Below are 25,040 nucleotides of genomic sequence, written 5' to 3'. Positions count from 1 at the left end.
TAACTCTAGCTTTGGGGATTTCTGAGAAAATAGACATTTAATCAGGGTAGAAGAGACACTTTATCTTACTCATTATTTAGCATTCCATGGTAAGGTTGAGATATTACTATAATCTCGATATTTTTTAAAATTTTTTATTGTTATGTTAATCACCATATATTACATATATAATCTCGATATTATGGATAAGGAACTGAGACAAGAAATTAGCATGTTAGATTTTTTCTTATACTGTTTCTGCAAGTCCATAAGCACATCAAGCTGGACCAGAGAAGTGAAGTATCCAAGATCAAAAACAACTTGGCCCCACTTCAAACCCTTGTCCCTTCTTCCATACCAGACAGTATGCACAGTGGTGAAAGCAAGAGCATAGACTCTGGAACCTCAATGCCTGGGTCCCATCCTGGCTCTGTTCATCCTTTCTCATGAGATCATGGACTGATTGCTTAATGTTTCTATGGTTCAGTTTTCTCATCTGTAAAATTGGATGAAATTAAGAGAGCCAACCTATGGGGTTGTGGTGATGGCTAATTAATTCATGTACACCATGTAAAATTGTGCTTGGCACATAGAATGACCTATTCATTATTTTTATCATCATTATTATTATTACTATTATCACTGTAACTGCTACCCAGCATCATGCTGCCAACTTTAATCTTCCTTTAATTACATCTTGATTGTCCTTTAATACGCCTTGATTGATGTCACTTGGCTACTCAAACATAGTGACTCGTGAATTTTCAATTTAACAAATGCTAACTCTTCTGCTTGAATGTCAAAACATATTTAAACAAGGTCTTACCTCCCATATGCTTCCCTGGCCAGAATCTGCTGTCCTAGTCAGGCGTGCCCCTACCTTCAGAATGCTCCTTCTTTCATTTGTAATGCTTTCTTTTAATCCCTTACACTGACTTGGTCACACTCCTCTGTCCATGCAGCTCGGGTTCTTCGGCCAGTGTGCAGTTTTCCCTCACTGTGGCAACCCTCGTGAATTACTTAGTGCTTAAATTAAGATGGCAGAGTGGATGTAGTTATTAGTCATCGAACAGATTCTCTGCTTAAAATCCGTAACACTAGCTAATACCAATGTTCAAAATTTAAAGGTTACATATTAGAAAAAGGCTCACTAAAAAATGCTCTTTCTAAAACAATACAACTCAAGACTTTCATAAGATTCACTGTGAACTGTGTTTTCTCAGAAAGGAAAAAGACCACCTTCACAAATGTACTTGAACTTGTTAAATATTTTATGTCCCAAATCAATTATATGAAATTATATTTTTGAATATTTGAGTTTATTTATAATAAATGAATTTGTTCAATACATTTGCTGATAATTGTATACACAGTATTTCTGAGCACCAAGGATGTATGTATTTCTCAATCTCTCAGTTTGGAGTTGGCTCAAAATGATTTAATGTAAAGACCAAATTAAATATGTGGTAATCCTGACTTTTAATGACTTAATAAATGTTTTCCCCCAAGATGTAAAATGCAATAATCTGAGTAAAGAGAGCACTCGATATGAACTGCAAAATTTGACACCTTATACTAAATACCATGTCTCATTAAATGCCTACACCTTTGGAAGAGTGCAACGTGATGGAAATCCTGTGACATGTGATTGTGAAACAAAAGCAAAAGGTTAGTTATAAGCTTTGTTGCTTCTTTCTGTGAAAGGCAAGGAGCAAAGTATGAACTTTGTTATCTGTCTTTGTGTTTCATTTGGGAAACACACTGATGTGGCACATTTGTTAACATCTAGGGTTTATAATGATTTAAAACACAGTAATTTAAAAACGCTATCCTGGGTTCTCTGTATACTACATATATCATCATAGAATTGTAAGAATGAAGCAGAAGGCGTATTAACTGGTACAGTTTTTAAGGTTTCAGGCAATTTAGGTACCTAATCAACTTAGATAGAAATACATTATCTGTTGTTTTCTATATTATCTAGAAATATTAACTGTAAGCAGACACCTAATAATGTCTCACTTTGAAAGCAAAGCGTTCACTTGCTAACCTCAGCTTACCTGACAAAACATCCTATAAAACATAACATTTTATTGGCATTTTCTTCTCTTTGTTACACTGAACTACCTACTATTTTATTTTATGGTACATTTTCCATTTGAGGTTTCCTTTCAAAGGCATTTGCCTCTTGCCACCTGTATGATGTCTCCATAGTTTCCAAGATCTAAAGATAGATCTGTCTCTGAGGTGAGTGTTAATTCCATTAAGTCAGGGAGGAAGAAATGCCCCTGTGTAAGGCAGTATCTGTAGCTCCAGAGACCCTAACTGGCACCAGGCTCATGAAGAAAAATTGTCTCATTCAGGGTTGGACGCAGAATGCTTCTTAGTGAAATTTAAGGTCATTTAGGTTCTGGTTTTAAAAGTCCAGATCCTTGAACTTTATGTTATTTTTCTAAATTTCTGTGAAGTCACGGAAAACGAAGATAATTTGATCCTGCTCCTGAAGAATGCAGCCAGGTAGGTGGTTACTATGATGATGGAAGCATCTCAAGAACAGAGAAGCTGGGGACATCTGGCTGGCTCAGTCGGTACTGTGTACAACTCTTGATTTGGGGATTGTTTGAGCCCCATGTTGAATGTAGAGATTACTTAAAGATAAAATCTAAAAAAAAATGGAGGTGCTGGACTGTATATAGGCCTTCAGGGTCCCCATATCATCTTCTTTTTTTCTCCCTGCCCTTTCTTCCCCTCCCCTTCACCTCCCTCTCTTTCCTTCTATTCTCTAATTCTATATACTCCCCTTAGGGGATGGCATAAACTCTCATGACTTCAAGTACAACATATAAGCTAATGTTCATTGAATGACTAGGTGGTTTATTTTTAGATGTTTTGTTACAAGGTTTTGATGGATGTACTATTATAATCTCGTCATCTATAACTCCCAAATTAACACATAAAATAATTTATATTGTCCACATGTATTGCCAAGTGATTTAAATATGCATTTACAAAGTGATTAAAGTAACAAATCTTTCTTCATTTTGATAGCTCCAAGTGAAGTCAAGAAATTACATGCTTTACTGAAGTCAGATAATAGTATAATTGTGACTTGTCAGCCTCCTACCAACTTTAATGGCCGCGGGGATGGCTGCTACCATCTGGAAGTCAAAATTGGAGGTAGTTATGTTAAAAATGATTCAAAAAAAGTTTGTGAATTCTTTTTAGAAGATCTTCAATATTTAACAAAATATGAACTTGAGGTAAGATTATAATTTCTATAATCATTATAGTACTGATATGCATTATAATGATTGTTACATCATACTTAAATCATACCAAGACCAGTGTTCATGTGAGCTTGAGAAACTGTGTCTAATGAAATCACATTTAAAGTCTTAAATGTTTGACTCCAAACTGCATCCCTAGTTCTAAAAACAGTGGTTTCAAGCAAATACTTTGTTGGAATATTTGACCTTCAATATGATTTATTTATAGCAGAATTATTGCTTCTGTGTCAAAATGCACAACATTTTATGTAGTCGATTATTACTTTGTCAAATTTTTTTTATTTACCTTGACTTTTTATCTTTATTACATTGACTTTCTTAATTACAAAATATTTTACAGGTACACTGAGGTTAGAAAGTAGTAGAAATAAATATTAGGAAATACCAGTGAACACGGAGAATTAAAAAACTCATCTATAAGCTTACTATGTACTGATCATATTTTGGGAATGTACTTCTAAAATGAAAAGACTGTCTTTGTCCTGGTTGTAGGGAAAAACCTCAGTTCAGTCTTCTCTTGTGTGTTCTTCTCTGTAAGTCTCCGGCAACACCACATTTCTGGTCACCAAATCTGTGGAGGTTTTCCCCCGCATCAAGCAAGTCTTCGTGGCACCTGTTGGGTGTCCTACAATTTAAGTCAAATCTGACACTATCTACCTCGAGACAGTGGCAGATTCCACTGGTTATGGGCTTAGTCTCACAAGACTCTCCCCACCCCACTTCAGATGCCAACTGCAAGTAGTTGGTCCCTAGGTTATCCTCAACTTCTGTTCAATTTGGCTACAAATCAGGCTCTCCTCGGGTATGAGTGTTTGTGTGGCTCACAGAACTCAGGGAAATACTTATTCACATTTACCAGTTTATTAAAAGAAGTGATAAAGGATACAGATGAACAGTCAGATGAGGAGATAATAGGGTGATGTCTGAGAAGGCCCCAAGTACAGCAGCTTCTGTCCCCATGAAGTTGGGGTGCATCACCCTCCTGATGTGGATGTGTTCAGCAACCTGATAGCTCCCCAAACCTTGTTCTTTGGAGATTTTAAGGAGGCTTCATCATGTAGATGTGATCAATGATTAACTTCATTTTCAGCCCCTCTTCTCTTCTTAAGAGAATGGGAGGCAGGACTGAAAATTCCAAGCTTCTACTCATGGCTTTATCTTTCCAATGACTGGCCCTTATCTAGGAACCATCCAGGAGCCCACCCAGTCACCTCGTTAGAATGAAAAACACTCCTATCAGCAGGGAAATTATAAGGGTTTCAGGAGTTCTGTGATAGGAACCACGGGCAAAGACCTATATATATTTTCCATTACCTCACAACTTCCATAACATGTAATGCAGATTTATATATATTCAGCATATATGTTATCAACATTTTGAACACACAGTTTTTCATATATCACTATATCATGAACATTTTTCCATGTTAAATATTCTGCTACTTTGCAATTTTTAATGGTTGCATAAGATTCTATCATATGGCTTTATCATATTCTATTAACTGTGCTTGTTTTCATCTCTGTTATAAACAACAATCAATAAATAAACACACAGGTAAATAGCAAAATCTTTGAATGTGTCTCCAATAATTTCTGTTTAAATAAATTCCTGGAAATAAGTGTATTGGGTCAAAAGGAATTTACATGTATTTTAAGAATTATTATATATATAAACATTTAAGTGATAAAGGATATGAAGCCAGTTGCCGACATTATATTGAACAGTCAACTATTGACTGTTTAAATCTCCGTCAAATCAGAAATAAAACTGATAAATTTGGCTGAATAAAAAAATCAAAGGAAAAATTCTGTATCACTTAAAGTGTTATAAATAAAAATAAAAAGCAAACTGCAAACTAGAAATAAAATTTGCAACTCATATGACAAAGAGTTTAATATCATTAATATCCAAAACCTTCCCCAAATAAAACTGGGCAAAGGAGGTAAAAAGTATGTTACCACAAGAGCAATAACAGCAACAACAAAAACTATGTTTATCTTCAACAGTAAATAAACCCCATTAAAACAAAAAGAGATGTCAATACCATATTTCACCTACTAAACATCAAAGAAAAAGAAGGGCATGCCCAGTATTGTGAGACTTAAGAGCAGTCACTTCACATACTGTTACGGGAAGGGTAATTTGGTAACTTAGAGAAAAAAAAAATTATCACAAAAATTCTTAAAATGTTTATTAGTATATAATTATTTAGTTATCCATTCTTTTCCCCACCCTCCAAAAGATTGTCTCTTATTTTCTTCATTGCATGTACCATCATAATTCATTTTCATGTTTTTTTCTGTTTCCTCTACAACATTTATGCCATCACGAGGGACCAATCATTTTAGCTTTAGTCATCATTGTAATCTCTGGTTAATAGATTAATAAAATTGTTTTTATCATTGTTAATTTATTACTTTTCTGTTTTGTAGATTTATTTTATGTTCTGGTAATTTGGGCTTGAAAGTGCTTTTTGTCCATTTCTTTCTTTTTTTATTATCTAAAAACAACAACAACAAAAAGAATTAAAGCTATGAACTGTCCTTTGGTAAAATTTTGACTGTATCCCATGTCTGTGTTATTTATTACTAATTTTTGAATGACTGACATAAAATTTAATGAGTAGATTTTTAGAGTAGAATGTTCTTATTATTGATAATTCCCAAAGAATTTATAATTGCAATTGGAAAGAGTTTTTAATTTATCTGTTTTTAAAGAGAGTGTTTTTACATTTCTGGTGCTTGGATTTTTATTGTTATTAATTATTAGCTTTTATTTTTTTTAAGATTTTATTTATTTATTTGAGAGAGAGAGAGAATGAGAGATAGAGAGCACGAGAGGGAAGAGGGTCAGAGGGAGAAGCAGACTCCCCGCTGAGCAGGGAGCCCGATGCGGGACTCGATCCTGGGACTCCAGGATCATGACCTGAGCCAAAGGCAGTCGCTCAACCGACTGAGCCACCCAGGCACCCTGTTATTAATTATTAGCTTTTAAAAGAAGAATGAAGGGGGGGAAATCGGAGGGGGAGATGAACCATGAGAGACTATGGACTTTGAGAAACAAACTGAGGGTTCTAGAGGGGGATGGGTTAGCAGGGGTATGGGTTAGCCTGGTGATAGGTATTAAAGAGGGCACGTGCTGCATGGAGCACTGGGTGTTATATGCAAACAATGAATCATGGAACACTACATCAAAAACTAATGATGTAATGTATGGTGATTAACATAACATAATAAGAAAAAAAAGAAAAACTTGTAAAAAAAAAGAATATTCATTTATAAAATTTAAATTTCACCCCACCACTAAAAAAAAAAAAAAAGAAAAGAAAAGATAATTAGTCTTTACAATTCCTAGTTTTTGGAATTTATAAAGTATTTTTTATAGCTCAATGTATAATGAATGTTTATAAATATTCTGTGAGTACTATATTTGCTAAATTTTACCAAAGGATAAAAACTTCAATATATATTTTTTAAATTTGCCATGTTTATCTTTTAATAATACTATTCAGATTTATTTTTCCTTAAATTTGTTTTTTGCCAAAGCCTCTTATTGCTTTCTCGCTCCTTTCAGCTTCCCTTGTATCACTAAATTGTGTTGGTTTTATTTGTATTCAATATTATGAGACACAGGTAGTTATGCTACTTAGGTCAACACTGTAGATTTCACCCTGTATCTGTACCCTGGGGGTATCAATCTTTATCATTTTAACCCTTGTGAACTAAGTACCACTTTATTATAAATATTGTGATTTTTATATTATTTCTATTCATTTTTATAAATTGTATGTGCATTTTATTTATAACTCTTATAAACAGTATATGATAGAGTTTCCCTTTTAAATAAAATGTAAGGATATTAGATAAGGAATTTTAACTTTAAGATTTGAATATTTTGATGTATTGGGTGTTATTCCTTCAGTTTCACTTATTCTTGCTGATTATAACCATTATTATTATTATTATTATTATTATTATAGCAAATAGGCTGAGATTTCTTTGTCTTTTTCACTGTTAAATATTTTCTTTAAAAAATATTTGATAACAAAATATTGACCTAACCTTGGTTTCAATCTTTAAAGTTAACCTGTGTATTTTAAATTAAAATAAACAGCATTTTATGAGAAGTAATGTGTGTGTTACATTATGATAAACAAATTTACATTAGAAAACTATTTTCTCTTTTACTACTGAAATTCAGGTCTACTATAACAATGGGTACTTTAATGGAGCTGCAGAAAGGGTTTCTCAATCAACATCTTGTAAGTCATTACATGGGTACTTATTATATTTTATTTATATCAAAATATATATTAACACTTACAAAGATTTATTCTCATTTATACTCCCATTTAATTTTTTTAAATGTTCATATATTTTCCATAAACATAATATTTTAAGTTGCCTGTAAAAACATGTATAGGTAAATAAAATACAATATTTTATTTTATTTTTAATTTTTTATTTGAGTATAGTTGACACACAATGTTACATTAGTTTCAGGTGTAGAACACAGTGATTTAACAACTCTATACTTTATGCTATGTTCACCGCAAGTGTAGCTCCCATCTGTCACCATGCAACACTATCACAATATCATGGACTATATTCCTTATGCTGTGCCTTTTACTCCAGTGATTTATTCATTTCATCACTGAAAGCTTGTGCCTCCCACTCCCCTTCACCCATTTTCCCATCCACTCACCCCTCTTCCATAGACAACCATCAGTTTGTTCCCTGTAAAATACAGTATTTTAAAACTCAATTAGGAGATTCAATTATTAAAGGATTGTTGATGTCATAAAATAATTCATAAGAGGATTTATCTGTAGAGACTTAAATTATAATTAGGTTTATGGCACTTTTTCATGTTTGTTTACAAAACATGTTTGTTTTGTGTACTGTTTTAGAGATTGTTACTTATTCTATCTTATTCTGTCAGTCCAAGGTAAGCTTGGTAGAAGCAGGCATTAGCTACAGGTTTGTCCTGATTTATCTAACTAAAGCTAAGATAATGCTTAATAACAATATGGCTATTTAATTTTTTATCATTAATATTTTACATATTTTAATCAAAATAAAGTTGCAGAGAGAAAAAAAATCACTTAAATTTAATGTCATCATAATAATGAAAATAACAGGTACCTGTCAGCACACCCCACTCTCTGTCCTGCTCCCCAAGACGACCACTTTTCACCATTTCTATTTTCGGTTCTCCTTATAGTTCCCTCCATATATGTCAAGAATATTAGCTGCTACTCTTTCTAGAGTTATTAACCTTGCCCACTGATCTGATCCTATGGAGGAAGAAGACTTAGTTCCTTGTTTTAAGTTTCTCTGCTTGTTGGCTTGTAAATTAAATTAAATTATTTAAATCTCTGTGTGTTGTGTTATCAACCGTAGGCATTTTCTGCTACCATTGCAGTGTCTCAGTCTTACTCTCTTCCTCACATATGCATCTGCACAATGACTAATGCCTTATTTTCCGAAGTCTTTGAAAAGAGGAAAGATATAAAAGCTCATGTTCCAAGCTGCTTTCCTAAGGCCCATGTAAAGTTTTAGTTCTTTCTGCTCAGAGGTTTAAACTAAAAGCTCCCAGTATGAAATTCCCACCAAATTCAGCCAGATCGCTTTGATTTTATTTCCATATAAGTACTTTTCTTTTATAATTCTTTACAATAAAAACAGCTTCATTGAATTATTTTTTTTTCCCGAGTGTGCAGATAGCTTATAGCTGCAGCACCTACTCTTGGGGGTCATAGATGCAACTGGACATTTCACACTCACAAATTAAGAGGCCAGACGTGAGACCGCTTCACTCAGAGAGACACAGAACGGGAAACACAGGGCGCCAGCGACGGAGGCTGGCAGTGTGCCTGGCGGTCCGAGAACCATTCTGCGACCCTCCCAGAGGCAAGGGAGACACGAGAGAATCAGATCGCGTGTGTGGGGATGGGAGCTGCCCTGGCTTAGAAACCCCAGGTTAAGAAAGGAACCAGTATCTCTTAGAATAGTTCCAGGGGCATGACTTCCAGACGTGCCAACAAGGATGGGGCCAGAACTGAGATGCGCCTTCCACTCAGGGAAACCTGTAGGTAGAGGGCTTCCGCCAGGACCATGTAGTTGGTACATAAACCTCCCTGTCCAGATGCGGTTTGACAATCAGGGATCATTTTCACCATTAGCAATGTTGCCTAGTAACACAGCTAATATTTCACTTTTCTCAGATTTCCATGTCCATGGAGCTAGAGAGTTATCCCATGGTCCTTTTTCCAGAATACAGAAAAAGTTTGATTCACTTTTTGCTCTCAATGGCATTTTCATTAGAGATAAATAATATGACATTTTTTTAAAGAAAAATTTAAATTCAATTAGCCAACGTATAGTTATAATGACTTTTTAATAGTGACATCTTCTTCACGGGAGGTCTTGGGTTGGGACTTGCCAAGAATACACCTACCAGAAAAGTACTCCTGAGCTTCCCTGGCATAAGATTTCTTCATCTGGATTTTGACAACATTCCCAGTTGAACTCCTGGGTACCCTTTCTTCCTGTACTGATTTGGACTCCTTAGGTGTACAACTCAGCTGCTGTGGTAACATTTTCCTTCATTAGTTTCCTCTTTTAGAATTGCTACATCTGAATCTCATTTAAAAAAAAAATTGCTGGTGTATATTCTGTAGTGTAAGAAGAAAATATTCTAATTCTTGTTCATAAAAAATGCAATGCTAGATTCTACTCTGGCACTTGATCAATATTTTGACCTGGCATAGAATTCTAAGTTAAAAAATCTAGAATTGAAAAAGTATTTCTGTTTTGTTCTCCTGCATCCAGCATTACTTTCTAATGTCATCCTGTTTCTCATTCTTTTTCTATATTCTCATATTTTTCTTCTCTTGGGAACTTTTAGGGTTTCCTCTTTATTCTTGATCTTGCATTGATCTTTTTCATTTCTTTTCCTGCATACTCTTGGCTTTTGTGACCTGGAGACTTACATCTCTGAGAAATTTTCTGTGCTCTTTTTTTTTCCCCCTGTAGTCCTTTTGGAGCTCCTGTTAGTCACATTTTGGAAATTGTAAATCAGTTTATTGTTTTGGAATCCCCCTTTCTTGTTAGGGTTTCCTTGAGAGTTTGGTTCTTATAAGCAGTCTGATCAAAGCCATAGTGAGACAATAGGAAAAGTTGATTAGAAGTTCTGTGATTCTTAGAGGAGCTGTTGACTGAGGAGATTCCTTGTATTATTATTATTATTTTCCACATTTATTTAAATAAAATTTTACTTTATTATTTACTTTGATAACATCTATTTTTTACTTACTTTTAAAAAATTTGTCCAAGTTTTTATTTAAATTCGAGTTAGTTTAACATAGAGCATAGTACTGGTTTCAGGAGTAGAATTTACTAATTCATCACTTACATATAACATCCAGTGCTCATCACAAGTGCCCTCCTTAATACCCATCACCCATTTAGCCCATGCCACCACTCACCTCCCCTCCAGCAACCCTCAGTTTGTTCTCTATAGTTAAGAGTCTCTTACGGTTTGCCTCTCTCTCTGTTTTTACCTTATTTTTCCATCCCTTCCCCTATGTTCATCTGTTTTGTTTCTTAAATTCCGCATATGAGTGAAATCATATGGTATTTTTCTTCCTCTGACTGACTTGTTTCACTAAGCACTCTTGCTCCATCCACATCGTTGTAAATTGCAAGATTTCATTCTTTTTGATGGCTGAGTAATATTCCATTGCATATATATATATATATATATATATATATATATACACACCACATCTTCTTTATCCATTCATCAGTTGATGACACATGGACTCTTTCCATATTTAGGTATTGTTGATAATGCTGCTATAAACATTAGCCTGTATGCACCCCTTCAAATCTGTATTTTTGTATCCTTTGGGTAAATACCTAGTAGTGCAATTGCTGGGTGGTAGGGTAGTTCTATTCTTAGGTTTTTGAGGAACCTCCATATTGTTCTCCAGAGTGGCTCCACCAGTTTGCATTCCCACTGACAGAGTATGAGGGTTCCTCTTTCTCCTCATCCTCACCAATATCTATTGTTTCCTGTGTTGTTAATATTATAGTTACTCGGACAGGTGTGAGGTATTATCTCATTGTGGTTTTGACTTGCATTTCCGTGATGATGAATGTTGCTGAGCATCTTTTCATGTGTCTGTTAGCCATCTGGATGCCTTCTTTGGAAAAATGTCTGTTTATGTCTTCTGCCCATTTCTTCACTGGATTGTTTTTTTGAGGGAAGGGAGTGTTGAGTTTGAGAAGTTCTTTATAGATTTTGGATACTAACCCTTTATCAGATATGTCATTTGCAAATATCTTCTCCCATTCCATAGGCTGCCTTTTATTTTTGTTAATTGCTTCCTTCGCTGTGTAGAAGCTTTTTATTTTGATGAAGTCCCAATAATTCATTTTGCTTTTGTTACTCTTGCCTCTGGCGATGTGTCTAGTAAGAAGTTGCTATGGCTAAGGTCAAAGAGCTTACTGCCTATGTTCTCCTCTAGCATTCTCTTTTCTCTGCCTTTTCTCCTGGGAAGGGCATGATTTCATGTTAAACTTTGGTGAAAATTTACATCAGGATAAGTAATCTTAATGGTAGAATAAAACAATTTTTGTCCCTTGGTTAATTGATTTTATACCTTAGTGAGTAGGTGGGAAATTTTATTGCTGTGGGACAGAAGTCTTTCTGATCCCTTTAGGAGGCTATCTGCTTCTGCACCAAAGTTAAACTATATGAGTTTTTCTCTGAGATTTGTAGTAACTAGATTACCTCTTTTATCCCTTCCAAATGGAATGACTGAAAGAAAGAGAATTAAGCCTAAATGGTAGTGTTGCATAAAGGAACAGTATTTTGTGGAAGAAAAGAGAGTTTCTCTTTTATATTCTAATTGTTCCCTTAAAATATTAGGTGTTTTTATTTGTTTTGAATAATATAGGCAAAATACACAAAATCAAGAATTATTGCATTGGGTCTCATTCTAAAAGTTTTATTTTGTGAATGTCTTAAAAGAAATGAACATATTAAAATGAAAGTACTTTAAAGGTGATATTCAAAACCCAGCAAAATATTTGACATAATAAGCTTTCTTCATGTGTTATTTTTCTTTCTAGATAATTCTAGAGCACTGATTGTATTTCTGGTATTTCTGATCATTGTGACATTCTTATGCCTGCTCTATGTTCTCTATAAAATCTATGACCTGCGCAACAAGAGGTCCAGGTAAGAGTTGATTTCAAAATGAAAAATAATAGTAATAATGATGAAAGCATCCATCTATGGGGAAAGTTTAGAACCAGTTAAGTGAAGAATGAGAAGTAACAAGAAGTTCAGTTCATCAGTGAATTTTGATCAAAAACTTAGTGTGGACTTCTTGGTTTATAGTAAATACAAATATTTTCTACATTTACTAATAATGTTATGGATTTTTAAAAATAATAGTCAATGAAAAGAATAGATATTTATTCTTTTAGTACAAAGTAGGTCTGAGGGATCTAGAAATGGTAAAGGCAAAAGAAAAGAGAGAACTATCTAAGGAATTGTATATATTCCCTTGGCCAGGAACAACTACATTTTATGAAAAACAAGAATTTTAAAATAAAAAATTTAGTCTTAACTGAGTTTAGAAGACAGCTCCTGGTTGGTTTCTTCCTCCCTTACTTTTCCTTTATTCCTCTCTCTCTCCTCCATCTCCTCTCCTTCATTCTTTTCTCCCTCCCCCTCCCCTGCCATACTCCCTCCCTCTCCCCTCCCCTCCCCTCCCCTCCCCTTCCCTTTCCCTCCCCTCCCCTCCCCTTCCTCCTCCCCTCCCCTTCCCCTTCCCTCCCCTTCCTCCCTTCCTTTTCCCTCTTCTCTCTTCCTCCTCTCCTTTCCTCTTTATTCTTCCTGCTTCCACTCCCTCCTTCCTTCATACATTCAGTAAATATAAATTGAATCCCAACTTTAGTCTGTTTCTTAAAAAATAAAAAAAAAACTTACATTTTTTATTTTCACAGCAATATGGAAGAAGAGGTTATACTTGTTGAAAGGGGTAAGTATACATATTTTTTACTGGTGAATATCCCCTTCACATTTGAATCCATTCATTTTAAATAAGAATTCAACATTTTTAAAAAATATAATTTGGATCTCCTCTGTTGATACAATGATGAAACTTAAATTCATTCTCTCTCTCTCTATATATATATGTATATATAAATTCTAGTTATTAGATCAGTAAGTACGATGAATTTTCTATGCCAAATGTTGTGCCAGCAATGAAAATATGGCAGTGACCAAGCAACAGACTCTGCTCTCAAAGGGTCTAAAATTTAGTAGAGGATGACAGAAATATCAACAAATATGACAGCAATTTGGTAAATGCCGTGGCGATTGAATGTGTATGGTTCTATGGAAAGATAGAAGACTATGAGTGGGAAAGGCAGGCATCTGGGTCTTCTAAGATTGTGAGGAGACATTAGATGAGGGGGTGGTGGATGGATGAACAGATGGAAAGTCTCATAGAGGAGGAGGTAGTAAGTGTGCTCAAGTCTCTGCAAGGGTGGGATGGCCGCTTTTCCACTAAAGGCTCATTTATGGGCATGACACAAAATTGCAAGTTGACTTAGGAGAGAAAAAGGAATTCTATTTTTTCTCTTCTTTTTCAATTTTTACATTATTTCTTTAAATTTTTAAATGTGATTTTTGATCCAGTAAGAGGGGATGGAGATAAAGATTGAAACTATGTTTACAGTAAAGAAAATGATTTGTTTTCTCATATTTAAGACAGCAAAAATTTAAGAACTCTTCTGTCTTATTTTAATTTGTCTCCAAAGGGTTTCCCTCTGTAAGAGCAGGTACCAAATCAGTAAGCAAAAGCATTAGGGTTGGTTCTTTAGAGTTCCTCAATTTGATTTTCCATTGCAAAATCTATCACTGCTTGATATTGTATTGTATATTTTATTTGTTAACTCTCCTCCCTTAACTAGAATGTAAGATAGGGATATGAAGATAGGGAGATTTTTCTTTCTCATTTCCCTGCTCTATCCCCAGTACCTATCTGAGTATATGGAATTCAAAACATGTCAATGAATACATGCATGAATGAGGTAAAATGTTCTGAAAATTAGTTTTGATAGACTGAGGGAAGAATGAAGAGCACAAGAGTAACAAGCTCCTGAGCAGAGAACGGGAATCAATTTCAAGGTGTCAAGGCAGACTAGGAAGTGTCAAAGAAGACTTTTATCTCAAAATTGATACTAATTGTCCATTCGCGTGCATTAGAACTTACCCAGACTCCATAAAACCTCAAAGATGGCCCTAGGTTTAGAATGAATGAATATCAGAGATTCCCAACAACCCAAAGAAGCAACTGCACATGGCTAATTTGATAAGAGTATTTGGTTAGAAAATTTCCACAGACAATAAGAAAAATGTGCAACCCTAATAGACATCTTTTTTTCTTCACCTGATAGAGAACATTAACATGAATAGAAGAAAATTAGTTTTTACATGTATGACAGTTTACATTCTCTTATTCTTCTGAAACTGTTATTTTTCAGGAGCCATATACAACTGTAGCTCTTTATGGTTAATATGTGTTTTTACTCCTTACTAAGTTATTAAAAAAACATAGCATATAATGTGTTTCATACCCTGGAAGCATAACAGATAAGCACAACTTGTTCATAGCTTAGTGTAAAGGGAATATCGAATGAAGCTGAGTCCTGAGTATCAGGGTATTAATCATATTCTCTTATTTGTATGTTTACAGAATTTCATAATAACTTAAAAAAGGAAAAAGGAAAATACAAGAGCTATAATATAGACACATAAACATAGTAATTTTTATATTGCATTAAGTATTCAAACTTTAAATTTAGGCAATGGAACACTAATAATAGTGTTATAATTTTTTAACAAGTAGAGTTACATGCTCACATTTGTATTTCAGAAGACTAACTTTGGGGCAGTTTAAAATAAATCAGCATAAGCAAAAACTAGGACAAGGAGAGGAGTTTGGAGGATGTAGTTACATGGATGAGGAGGACTGCCTGACCCTGACCAGTGGCAGAAAGGATTGAAAGCACCCAGTGACCTACTTGGATATGGAGACGGAGAGGGAAATCTTGGATCATGTGGAAGTTTCAGTCTTAAATTAGTTTGTGAATGGTGATCCTGTTTACTGAGATTTGAAATACTAGAGTCTAGGAAACATAATTTTTACTTTTAATGTTTTGACTTTGAGGTACATGTGGGATAACTGTATGGGAAATCTGGGAGATAGTCTGAAAGGTCAGTATAAAGCCCAGAAGAGGGCTGGAGCACAATATTTAGAAGTCATGGCTTTATAAGTGAATCTTTGTAGGTGAGTGAGATTTTCCAGGTAGAATATGTGTGAGGAGGAAGGAAGCGAAGGGTTAATCTAAGCTACAAATTTAATGAAATTTGTGTGAACACTTGAAAGATAGACATAACCCTGGTCATGAATCCTTAATATGTTTAAAGATGATGAAAAACAACTGATGAGTGTGGAGCCAATCCATGCAGATATTTTGTTGGAAACTTATAAGAGGAAGATTGCTGATGAAGGAAGACTTTTTCTGGCTGAATTTCAGGTATGTGCTCCTCTTGATATATGATGAGAAATTTACTCAGTTATCAAGATCATTCCATTTTAAAGATTTTTGTTTATTTATTCATGAGAGACAGAGGAGGAGAGAGAGAGAGGGAGAGAGAGAGAGAGAGAGAAGCAGAGGGAGAAGCAGGCTCCCAAGGAGCGGGGAGCCCGATGCGGGACTCGATGCCAGGACCCCGGGATCATGACCTGAGCCGAAGGCAGACGCTTAACCATCGAGCCACCCACACGCCCAAGATCATTCCATTTTAAATGTATTACATAACTACTTGCCTTTGAAGTTTATCCCACTTAATATTGCAACATAGTTAAAGCAGACATTATTAACCTATTTACAGAACAGAAGAGAGACTTATAGTCATGGAACTAGTAAATATTTCAAGATAATTCTTCGTTGTATCATTATCAGTTATGAAGTTGTGTCACAAAACGTTATTTGGCCAGTTTTGTACTTGTTGTCTAAGTAAATATCCAAGTATGTATTTTTAAATGAATTTTAAAGTGGTAATCAATTCTGAACTTGCTCTCACTCATGGGTTTTATTCTCAAAGTAGCCCATCATTCATTTTTTAAGCGTTTTTTGCATAATTTCTAACAGTGTTAATTTAAATTACCAGAAACAGCATGCTTATCAGCATAAGGAAATATGTTATAGGATGTCTCCTTTATTCAAAATGATAAGTGGCAAGGGGAAAACTATTTTTCTTGAATCCACTGTGACCCAAAGGATCTTCATGTCTTTCAGAGCATTCCACGGGTGTTCAGCAAGTTTTCTATCAAGGATGCTCGAAAACCCTTTAACCAGAATAAAAACCGTTACGTTGACATCCTTCCTTGTAAGTACTCATTGAGAATTGGATTTCTATATATTATATTTAGGCTACTTGATTATTCATTATTTCACTTATGTATATTTCTTTTCTTTGAACAGATGATTATAACCGTGTTGAACTCTCTGATATAAATGGAGATGCAGGGTCAAATTATATAAATGCCAGCTATATTGATGTGAGTAAAAATGCGTAACTGCCAGATTATTTTATATCTTTTTTGTTTTGCCATTGATCATTTTCATTTTTCTTGCACCTATGCATTCCATTCAGTCCTTCTTTGTCATGGCAAAATTTTAGAAATATTATTAGAATAAAAAAGAAGATAGTAGGAAGGGAAAAATGAAGGGGGGGACATTGGAGGGGGAAGCAAACCATGAGAGGCTATGGACCCTGAGAAACAAACTGAGGGTTCTAGAGGGGAGGGGGTTGGGGGGATGGGTTAGCCCGGTGATGGGTATTAAAGAGGGCACATTCTGCATGGATCACTGGGTGTTATAGGCAAACAATGGATCATGGAACACTACATCCGAAACTAATGATGTAATGTGTGGTTACTAACATAACGTAATAAAATAAAATTAATAAAAAAAGAAATAGTTTGAAGTAAACCCCTAAGGTCACCGAGATAAACAAAAAAATCATTAATATCGGCAAGAAATGTTATTATTTGTTATTGGTACTAGGCATTTTATAGAATTTTTCTCTACCAAAAAAAGATACTAATAATTAAAATACTCTGGTGCCTACTATGTGCTGGATATTAGACAAAATGATATATGTATGTATTTCTTTTAAGAACCCCTACATTTTCCCTGGCCATGTGTACCATGCTCACTGTAGAGGTGAGAAGTGAGGACTGGGAGGCTCTGGCGAATTAATTATCCTTGCCCTTGTTCAATTAGTAAAATGCTGAGTTGAGATTCAAACCCATGTCTGCCTGACTCCAAACTATTGTGCTCCAATTATATAACATTGCATTTCAACAGAGATGTTCTTCATTGACCCAGATCATTTGTTCATTGTATTTACCCAAAACCAAATGCTGCATATGGTTAATGTATCCAAAATATTTTAAAATGTTATTTATTATATAATTGTTAAATAAATAAAACACCACACTTTTTTTTAAAAAGTTAAGTTGTATAACTTATTTTTATACCACTTTTATTAAGTGGTATAAAAACAGAGACTGAAAAAAATCTTCCTTCCACCAATCCACCATTTGCCCCATTTCCCTATTCACCAGAAGAAGTAACCTCTATGTTGTTTCTTATTGATCCAGCCAGTTTCTTTAGAAACAAGAATATGCCAACATTCTTTATCCTCTTCTTTACCTAAAAATTTTAACATAATATTCACATTTTTCTGTGCCATGCTTTATACACATATGTGAAATATATATATGTAAAATATCACTACAAGAACAAGGATTAGCAAAATTTTTTCTGTAAGGGACTTGCACAAATATTTTGGGTTTTCCAGGACATAGCACTTCTGTCACACCTACTTAGCTCTGAAGTTTAGTGGCCACACTTCCAGAGACAATACGCAATGTGAATATGTTCCTTTTTTTTTTTTTTTACAAAATCAGACAAGGTTGTAGCTTGCTGAGCCTGGACATAGAGCATTTCTACATCTTTTTTTATATCTTATAAGTCATTCATGTTGTAGCTGAATTGTGATTTAGTTAATCGGTTCCTATATTAATGGACATTAAATGTGGTTTCTAATCTTCTGATTTTACAAACAATGGTTCAATGAATAATCTTGACTCATTATTTCACACTGGGTTTTAGTATATCTAGGATAAATTCCTAAAAGAAGAGTTTCTAAGTTAAAGAGAACATGCATTTGCAATTTTAAAAGACATTTCCAAATGGTCCTCCACTAGGGTTGTACCAATTTACATTCCACCAGCATTGTATGAAGAAGGCTTATTTCCACAGACTACCGAAAGAGTAATGAACAAAAAATTGTCTTGACAGTCAAATAGTTGACAAAGTGTATATCATGCTACTGTCTATGCTGGTTTATAGGGTAATTCACAAACTTTTCTTAGAGAAAAAAGTTGAAATTGAGGTTTGTTTCGATCTACGTGAATATATAAACTTTCAGTGAAATAAGTAAAATGGTCAAATCATATTTATTTATTTATTCACATGATGTATTAGTTTCCTAGGACTGACATAACAAAGCACCAAAAACTGGGTGGCCTAGAACAACATAAATGTATTCTCTCAAAATTCTGGAGACAAGAAGTTTGATATCAAGGTGTCAACAGAGCCATGCTCTCTCTGTAGGGTCTGAGGGAAACCCTCCCTTGCCTCTTCTAGCTTCTGGTGGCTCCTGGCAATCCTTGGCCTTCACTGGCTTGCAGGTGTATCACCCTAATCTGACCTTCTCTCCTGTGTGATTCTACATCACTATGTCCCCCTTCTCTCATAAAGACACCAGTCGTTAGAATGAGGGCCCGTCTTCAGTCCGTAGAGCCTCATCTTCCACAAAGATCCTATTTACAAATGAAATCACATTCTGACATTCTGACTGCATATGAGTTTTTGAGGAATGCTATTCAATCCTATACACATGGATTACATAAAATTATAGCAGAATTTAAAAATATTTTTTACTTGGATCGTTTATGAAACATGCATCTTCACCATTTTTTGCAAGTAGAAGCAGAGCTGGGATTTATCTTCTCAAGCATTCTGTCCCTAAAGATGGCACTCTAACCGGTACAAATGTCCTGCCTCCCATCCACTTTGTTTGATACCTGACACTTTTTGTATCCTTGCTTACTTTTGTCTCTGCAAGTTCTATCCCAAACAACAAATATCTCTTCCATTGACATGTGCTCATGATATTCACAATACAATTTCTTACTTTATTCCTTTTTAATATGATCATCAAAAGGCTTGTTTATAATGACAAGCTGCACTTACAAATGTGAGGTCATGGTCTAAATAAAGATAATTACGAGTATATGCGTCATAATTTTAACCTCTATTTTAACTGATTCTGCAGGTAACTTCTGTAAGCTTTCACAATTAGCACTGATAAACTTTATTTTAGTACATAGTGTTTCTTCCACATTGTTTTTCAAAGAAAATTGAGAACAGATTTTATAAGGATTTAGGTAGTCTCTGAAAAAAACTTGTAATTTCTATTCAAATATCTATGGTAATTACGGTATTGAGTTAATACTTATTTTTCTCCACCAGAGCTGGGAGCCCCTGAAAAGCATGTCTTCAGCTTTTGGATAGTCACTTGACATATTATAGTCCCTCAATAAATAATTGTCAAATAAGTTAATATATGAATAATACTACGTCATGAGATAGAAGTTTCAAGAAGTTACTGATATTAATCCTGAATTTTTGTAGCCCATGTAACTATATTTCATCGAATGGGCAAAAGTTATCTCTCTGAAGGGCTTCTCTGATTGCTGAGGTAAATTTAAGGAATATGGGATAATTTGGAAGAAATTAGCACAATATCTTATCTGCCTCTGTACTCCTTCTTTGCTTTGATAATAGGAGTGGAAAAAGCAGACATTGTAGGTAATGAAATGAAAGTTATTGTATCTTTTATCTACAATGGCAGAGAAGGAGTCTAGGGAATCCACAGTCTATCCCAGCACTAGTTAAATGGTAGAAGTGTGCAGATCATCTCAGAATGATTTATTGAAAGAAATTGAGGAAAAATCCCAAAAGCAACTCTATGGCTTGTACGGCAGTTTAAATTATCACAGATGGTGTTGTAAGGTTGGCAGGACATAAAATATAAGAATGTCTGGATAACTTTTGTAAATTGCTGCACCATCCCAGATGAGGATGAAATCTAGTTTCTAAAATTGTTTTGGGTATATAGCAAAGACACATGAAAGCCATGGATATTGTTTGTAAATGCTCATATGTTTGGCACAGTTCAGTGGGTGACCACGTGTTAATAAAATCCCCCTTAAAATTTGAAAATGTTCAGAGAAATCTGCAACCAAGAAGTGGTGGATCTAAATCAACTTCCTTTAACTCACAATTTTGCATGTAAATGAATAATTGAGTGTTCAATAAATGATATACCTTTGTGTGTGTTTTGAACAGGGCTTCAAAGAACCCAGGAAATACATTGCTGCACAAGGTAATTTATCTGATAGTCTAACATTCTTTTTGAAAATTGTTTCATAGCACTTTTAAGAAGATATTTATCAGTTGGCATTTATTTACCTCCTAGGTCCCAGAGATGAAACTGTTGATGATTTCTGGAGGATGATCTGGGAACAGAAAGCCACAGTCATTGTCATGGTCACTCGATGTGAAGAAGGAAACAGGGTAAGAGTCATAGTGTGAAGACAGGTTAGGAAAAGAGAGTGTTGAATCGCATTTCAAAAAAAAAAACCCACTTATATGTACTTGATGACAAAAACAGACAGTTTTCTATTTTAATCAATATAACACTTAAACTTTTCATACATGTAGAAAAACAAAATATGTACATACCTAAATATATATATGAATAAAGTTTAAGTGTTTCTGCTTAATTGCTGGACTTACATTTGATTCCCATTTCTTTGCAGTATTGTTATAAGTCTAGCATATTTCAGTGTGCTGATTTCACAAGTACTTGTGAATACTTAAAACAAAGCTGTCCTTGGGCAGATAGGTGGTAATTCATGTAATAGGACTTTAGGAAGCGTGAAAGCCTCCCTATCCTCCAGCCTGAAATTAACCACATGCAACCACATCATTTCTGCTGACAACTGAGCACATCCCCTTTTAATATGCAGCTGAGCCTGGGAAGATCATGCTTCTGCTAGGTAGTATGAAGAAATCTTTCAGGACACGTTAATGGGAAATGGAATACATTTCAAGCATCACAGCTTAGGGTGTATTTATGCTTAAAGGAGAATACACAAATGTTTTGAGAATTTCAGATAAATAATTTTTGCTTGTTTTGTTTTTTAAAGAATCTCCAAAAACAAATTTGTTTTAATGAAAAACCAAAATTATTAATATTTTTTGAAATACAGAACAAGTGTGCAGAATACTGGCCATCAATGGAAGAAGGTACACGGGCTTTCGGAGATGTCATTGTAAAGATCACTGAGCACAAAAGATGTCCAGATTATATCATTCAGAAGTTGAACATCACAAATGTGAGTTTGTTTTATTACCTAATTTTTATTTTTATATGAGTTTTCTAAAAATACAATTATGGAATGAAATTAAATGTAAGAAATTATACTATATCTAAGAAAAAATATTTTTAACAACCTACATGAGAAAGGGTTACCTTAGAACAATAACACAAGCCAACAGGGTCAAGTTAAATCACTGGTGAAAGTAGTATCTGTCCAAGTCATATCAAAAGTATCTGTAGGGGCACCTGAGTGGCTTAGTCGATTAAGTGTTCAACTCTTGATTTTGGCTCAGGTCATGATCTCAGGGTCATGGGATCATGCCCCACATTGGGCTCCATGCTTAAGATTCTCACTTCCTCTTCCCCACACCCCAGTCTCCCTCTTTAAAAAAAAAAATATATATATATATATATATATATATATATAATGCTGTGACTTGACATATAAAGAAAAGAGGTCACTAACTGTGTTGAATAAATGATTGAATTATTGAATGAATGATAAACTGGCCCTTTTCTCCATGGGCCTGTTACTATTATGGAAAGAATACTTATACAAACTGCACAATTAGAGCACTCTTTCTGCCCACAAGTCCTGCCCGATGCTTTAATAAACATAACTTTTTTGCCAAAACCAAAAACAAAAAACAAATGGCACAATTAGAGAGTACTGTAAGAAATACAAAATTCTAATTATGTAGTAAAGATGAAATGTTTAGTTTGGAAAAGAAAACTGTCAGTGCGGCCTTAGATAATAGTTAAAGTGGAGGTCCTCACACATGTTATAGGATTCCATTTTTTGTTATTATTTACTTTTTTAAAAATTTATTTTTTTTTAAGTAGGCTCCATGCTAGACATGGAGCCCTATATGGGACTTGAACTCACAACCCTGAGATCAAGACCTGAGCTGAGGTCAAGAGTCAGACACTTAACTGGCTGAGCCACCCAGGTAACCCCTAGTATTCCATTTTTATGAAAAGTCCAGAATAGGCAAATTTATGGAGACAGAACATTGATTAGGATTGCTTGGAACTGAGGGAAGTGAAGCAGGAGGACCGATGACTGCTAATCAGTAAGGGTTTCTTTTGGGGGGTAATGAAAATGTCCTGTAATTAGATAGTGGTGAGGATTTAAAACTCTGGGAATATAATAAAACATTTCATCATTTAAAAGAATGAATTTTATGGTACGTGAATATATCTTAAAACGGGTTAAAGATGCAAAAAATACCTCCCAAAAATTGTGTGTTTCTTCCAAGGACTTCTAAGGCTTCCGTGGCATTACTAACTACTGTGCCCACAGAGGGCTGTGGGACAATTGGTCCCAATCAATAGTTGATGCTAAAATACATGATGGACTTAAGCATGAGACCCCCAGTCTATATATATGGATCATATGTAGATCTGGTTATATTGATTGGTCTCATTATTATTCTTATTTAATATAATTATTTCCTGTCAGAAAATTACAACCAACCAAGTTTTGTTGTTTCTTCTGCTATGTAAATGTAGGGGTTTCTTCTTCATACCAGCTCAGAGAAGTATGAATTACTCATTTTGTAGTAGTTACCTTGAAATTGGGACAAATGTGAGCTGTAGTCTGGGGCTGACTTTCCCCAGTTGTCTCCCTCCCTGACATTTCTAATATAAGACGGCCTAAGAAATAGAGCATTAACCGAATAATTTATCAGACTTTCTTCACATGAAGAAAATGTCCTGGCCTACCAAGCAGAAGTATTTCAAACAGCTGTGAGAATGGCCTTTGCTTTATATCTTTTTCCACCCACCAACACCCCCATTTTTTTGGTGTGTGTATTTGTTGTTTGTTTTTGGCATGGCAGCATGAAAGTTCCTAGCAGCCTCAGCTATCTTACCATACCTTACTTACCTCACTGGTAAGTTATTGCTTACTGGTCAGTGCATGCCAACCTTGCATGACATCTCAACTACTGGTTATTCATTGGAAAGGAAAATGTTATCATGGCTGAAAAACTTGCATGAGGAGTTTTTGGTACTGGTCCCCCCTTCCACTTATTTGTCAGGTAGTTTGCTTTGTAAAAAAAAAATCTCAAAGAAAATATTATCTCTTGCCTAGAAAAAAGAGAAAGCCACCGGAAGAGAGGTGACTCACATTCAGTTCACCAGCTGGCCAGACCATGGGGTGCCTGAAGACCCTCACCTGCTTCTCAAGCTTCGGAGGAGAGTGAATGCTTTCAGCAACTTCTTCAGCGGCCCCATTGTGGTGCACTGCAGGTAAATGAAGCCCCACAGCAGGCGCCAGGGCTATTCCAATCCTTGCCTTGAGGTTGTTAGGGACATCCTTCCCTTTGGCAATTGCTGTTTTGGGAAACAGTCTGTGAGGAGAAACTTCTATTCCTTCCTCTGCTTCATCCTGTCAGCTTTTCCACTCATTTCCCTGCCACGATCATGCCTTCACTTTGTTTGTTTGTTTGTTTTGTCAGTGCTGGTGTTGGACGCACAGGCACTTATATTGGAATTGATGCCATGCTAGAAGGCCTGGAAGCAGAAAACAAAGTAGATGTTTATGGTTATGTTGTCAAGCTAAGGCGACAGAGATGCCTGATGGTTCAAGTGGAGGTATGGAGATATGTGCTAACCTTCAATCCCTCTTCTCCCTTTTGCTTTTAGACTGAAATCTTTTTGTGGGGGAATAGTGACCTTAAAAGAAATCCTGGTGATGGGTATTAAAGAGGGCACGTATTAAATGGAGCACTGGGTGTTATACGCAAACAATGAATCCCATGGAACACTACATCAAAGACTAATGATGTCACACTTTAAACAGTGGGTGAAAATAGTTTTCTTTTAATTTCCTGAAAACTAAATCAATTGATAAGCACCAATCATAGTTAGAAGCATTTTGCATTAGTGGCTAAAAGTACTGTAGAAGAAGGGTGATTCTAAAGTATATAAACAAACAAACACATAAATAAATAATAAAATACCATTTACAGGTGTCAGAGGAAAAATAAATAAATAAAAACACTGAAAACAAATTTGGCAGAATTTCATAAAATTAAAAACAGGGAGGCAGGATAGTATAGTGATTAAGAGCCTGGATTTTAGAACTAGACTTCCAAAGTTCATATCTTGCCTTTAATTCTTAATGCTGTGCATCCTTTCACAAGTTTTTAATGTTT

The 25,040-nt window shown here is 35.0% G+C and overlaps 1 protein-coding gene across 7 annotated transcripts in view; it reads left to right on the top strand.

Annotated features, from left to right (window-relative positions):
* The window catches only part of PTPRC (protein tyrosine phosphatase receptor type C), a 127,314-nt gene that overhangs the window by 81,667 nt on the left and 20,607 nt on the right, over positions 1–25,040 (top strand). For all 7 annotated transcript variants that reach the window (XM_028120310.2, XM_028120309.2, XM_028120307.2 and 4 more), the window contains 13 exons: positions 1,489–1,647; positions 3,028–3,239; positions 7,468–7,528; positions 12,408–12,516; positions 13,290–13,324; positions 15,781–15,890; positions 16,656–16,746; positions 16,842–16,918; positions 20,844–20,880; positions 20,974–21,071; positions 21,770–21,895; positions 23,975–24,132; positions 24,342–24,477. In XM_028120310.2, coding sequence (XP_027976111.1) covers positions 1,489–1,647; positions 3,028–3,239; positions 7,468–7,528; positions 12,408–12,516; positions 13,290–13,324; positions 15,781–15,890; positions 16,656–16,746; positions 16,842–16,918; positions 20,844–20,880; positions 20,974–21,071; positions 21,770–21,895; positions 23,975–24,132; positions 24,342–24,477 — 1,409 coding nt within the window. The remainder of the gene's footprint in view (positions 1–1,488; positions 1,648–3,027; positions 3,240–7,467; positions 7,529–12,407; positions 12,517–13,289; positions 13,325–15,780; positions 15,891–16,655; positions 16,747–16,841; positions 16,919–20,843; positions 20,881–20,973; positions 21,072–21,769; positions 21,896–23,974; positions 24,133–24,341; positions 24,478–25,040) is intronic.

This window comes from Eumetopias jubatus, unplaced genomic scaffold (genome assembly GCF_037043125.1).
Source record: "Eumetopias jubatus isolate StellerSeaLion01/CBP00866 unplaced genomic scaffold, mEumJub1_p1.0 scaffold_12, whole genome shotgun sequence".
NCBI classification, from domain to species: domain Eukaryota; kingdom Metazoa; phylum Chordata; class Mammalia; order Carnivora; family Otariidae; genus Eumetopias; species Eumetopias jubatus.
Note: the sequence above shows the minus strand (reverse complement) of the source record. Positions and strands in the feature narration are given on the sequence as shown.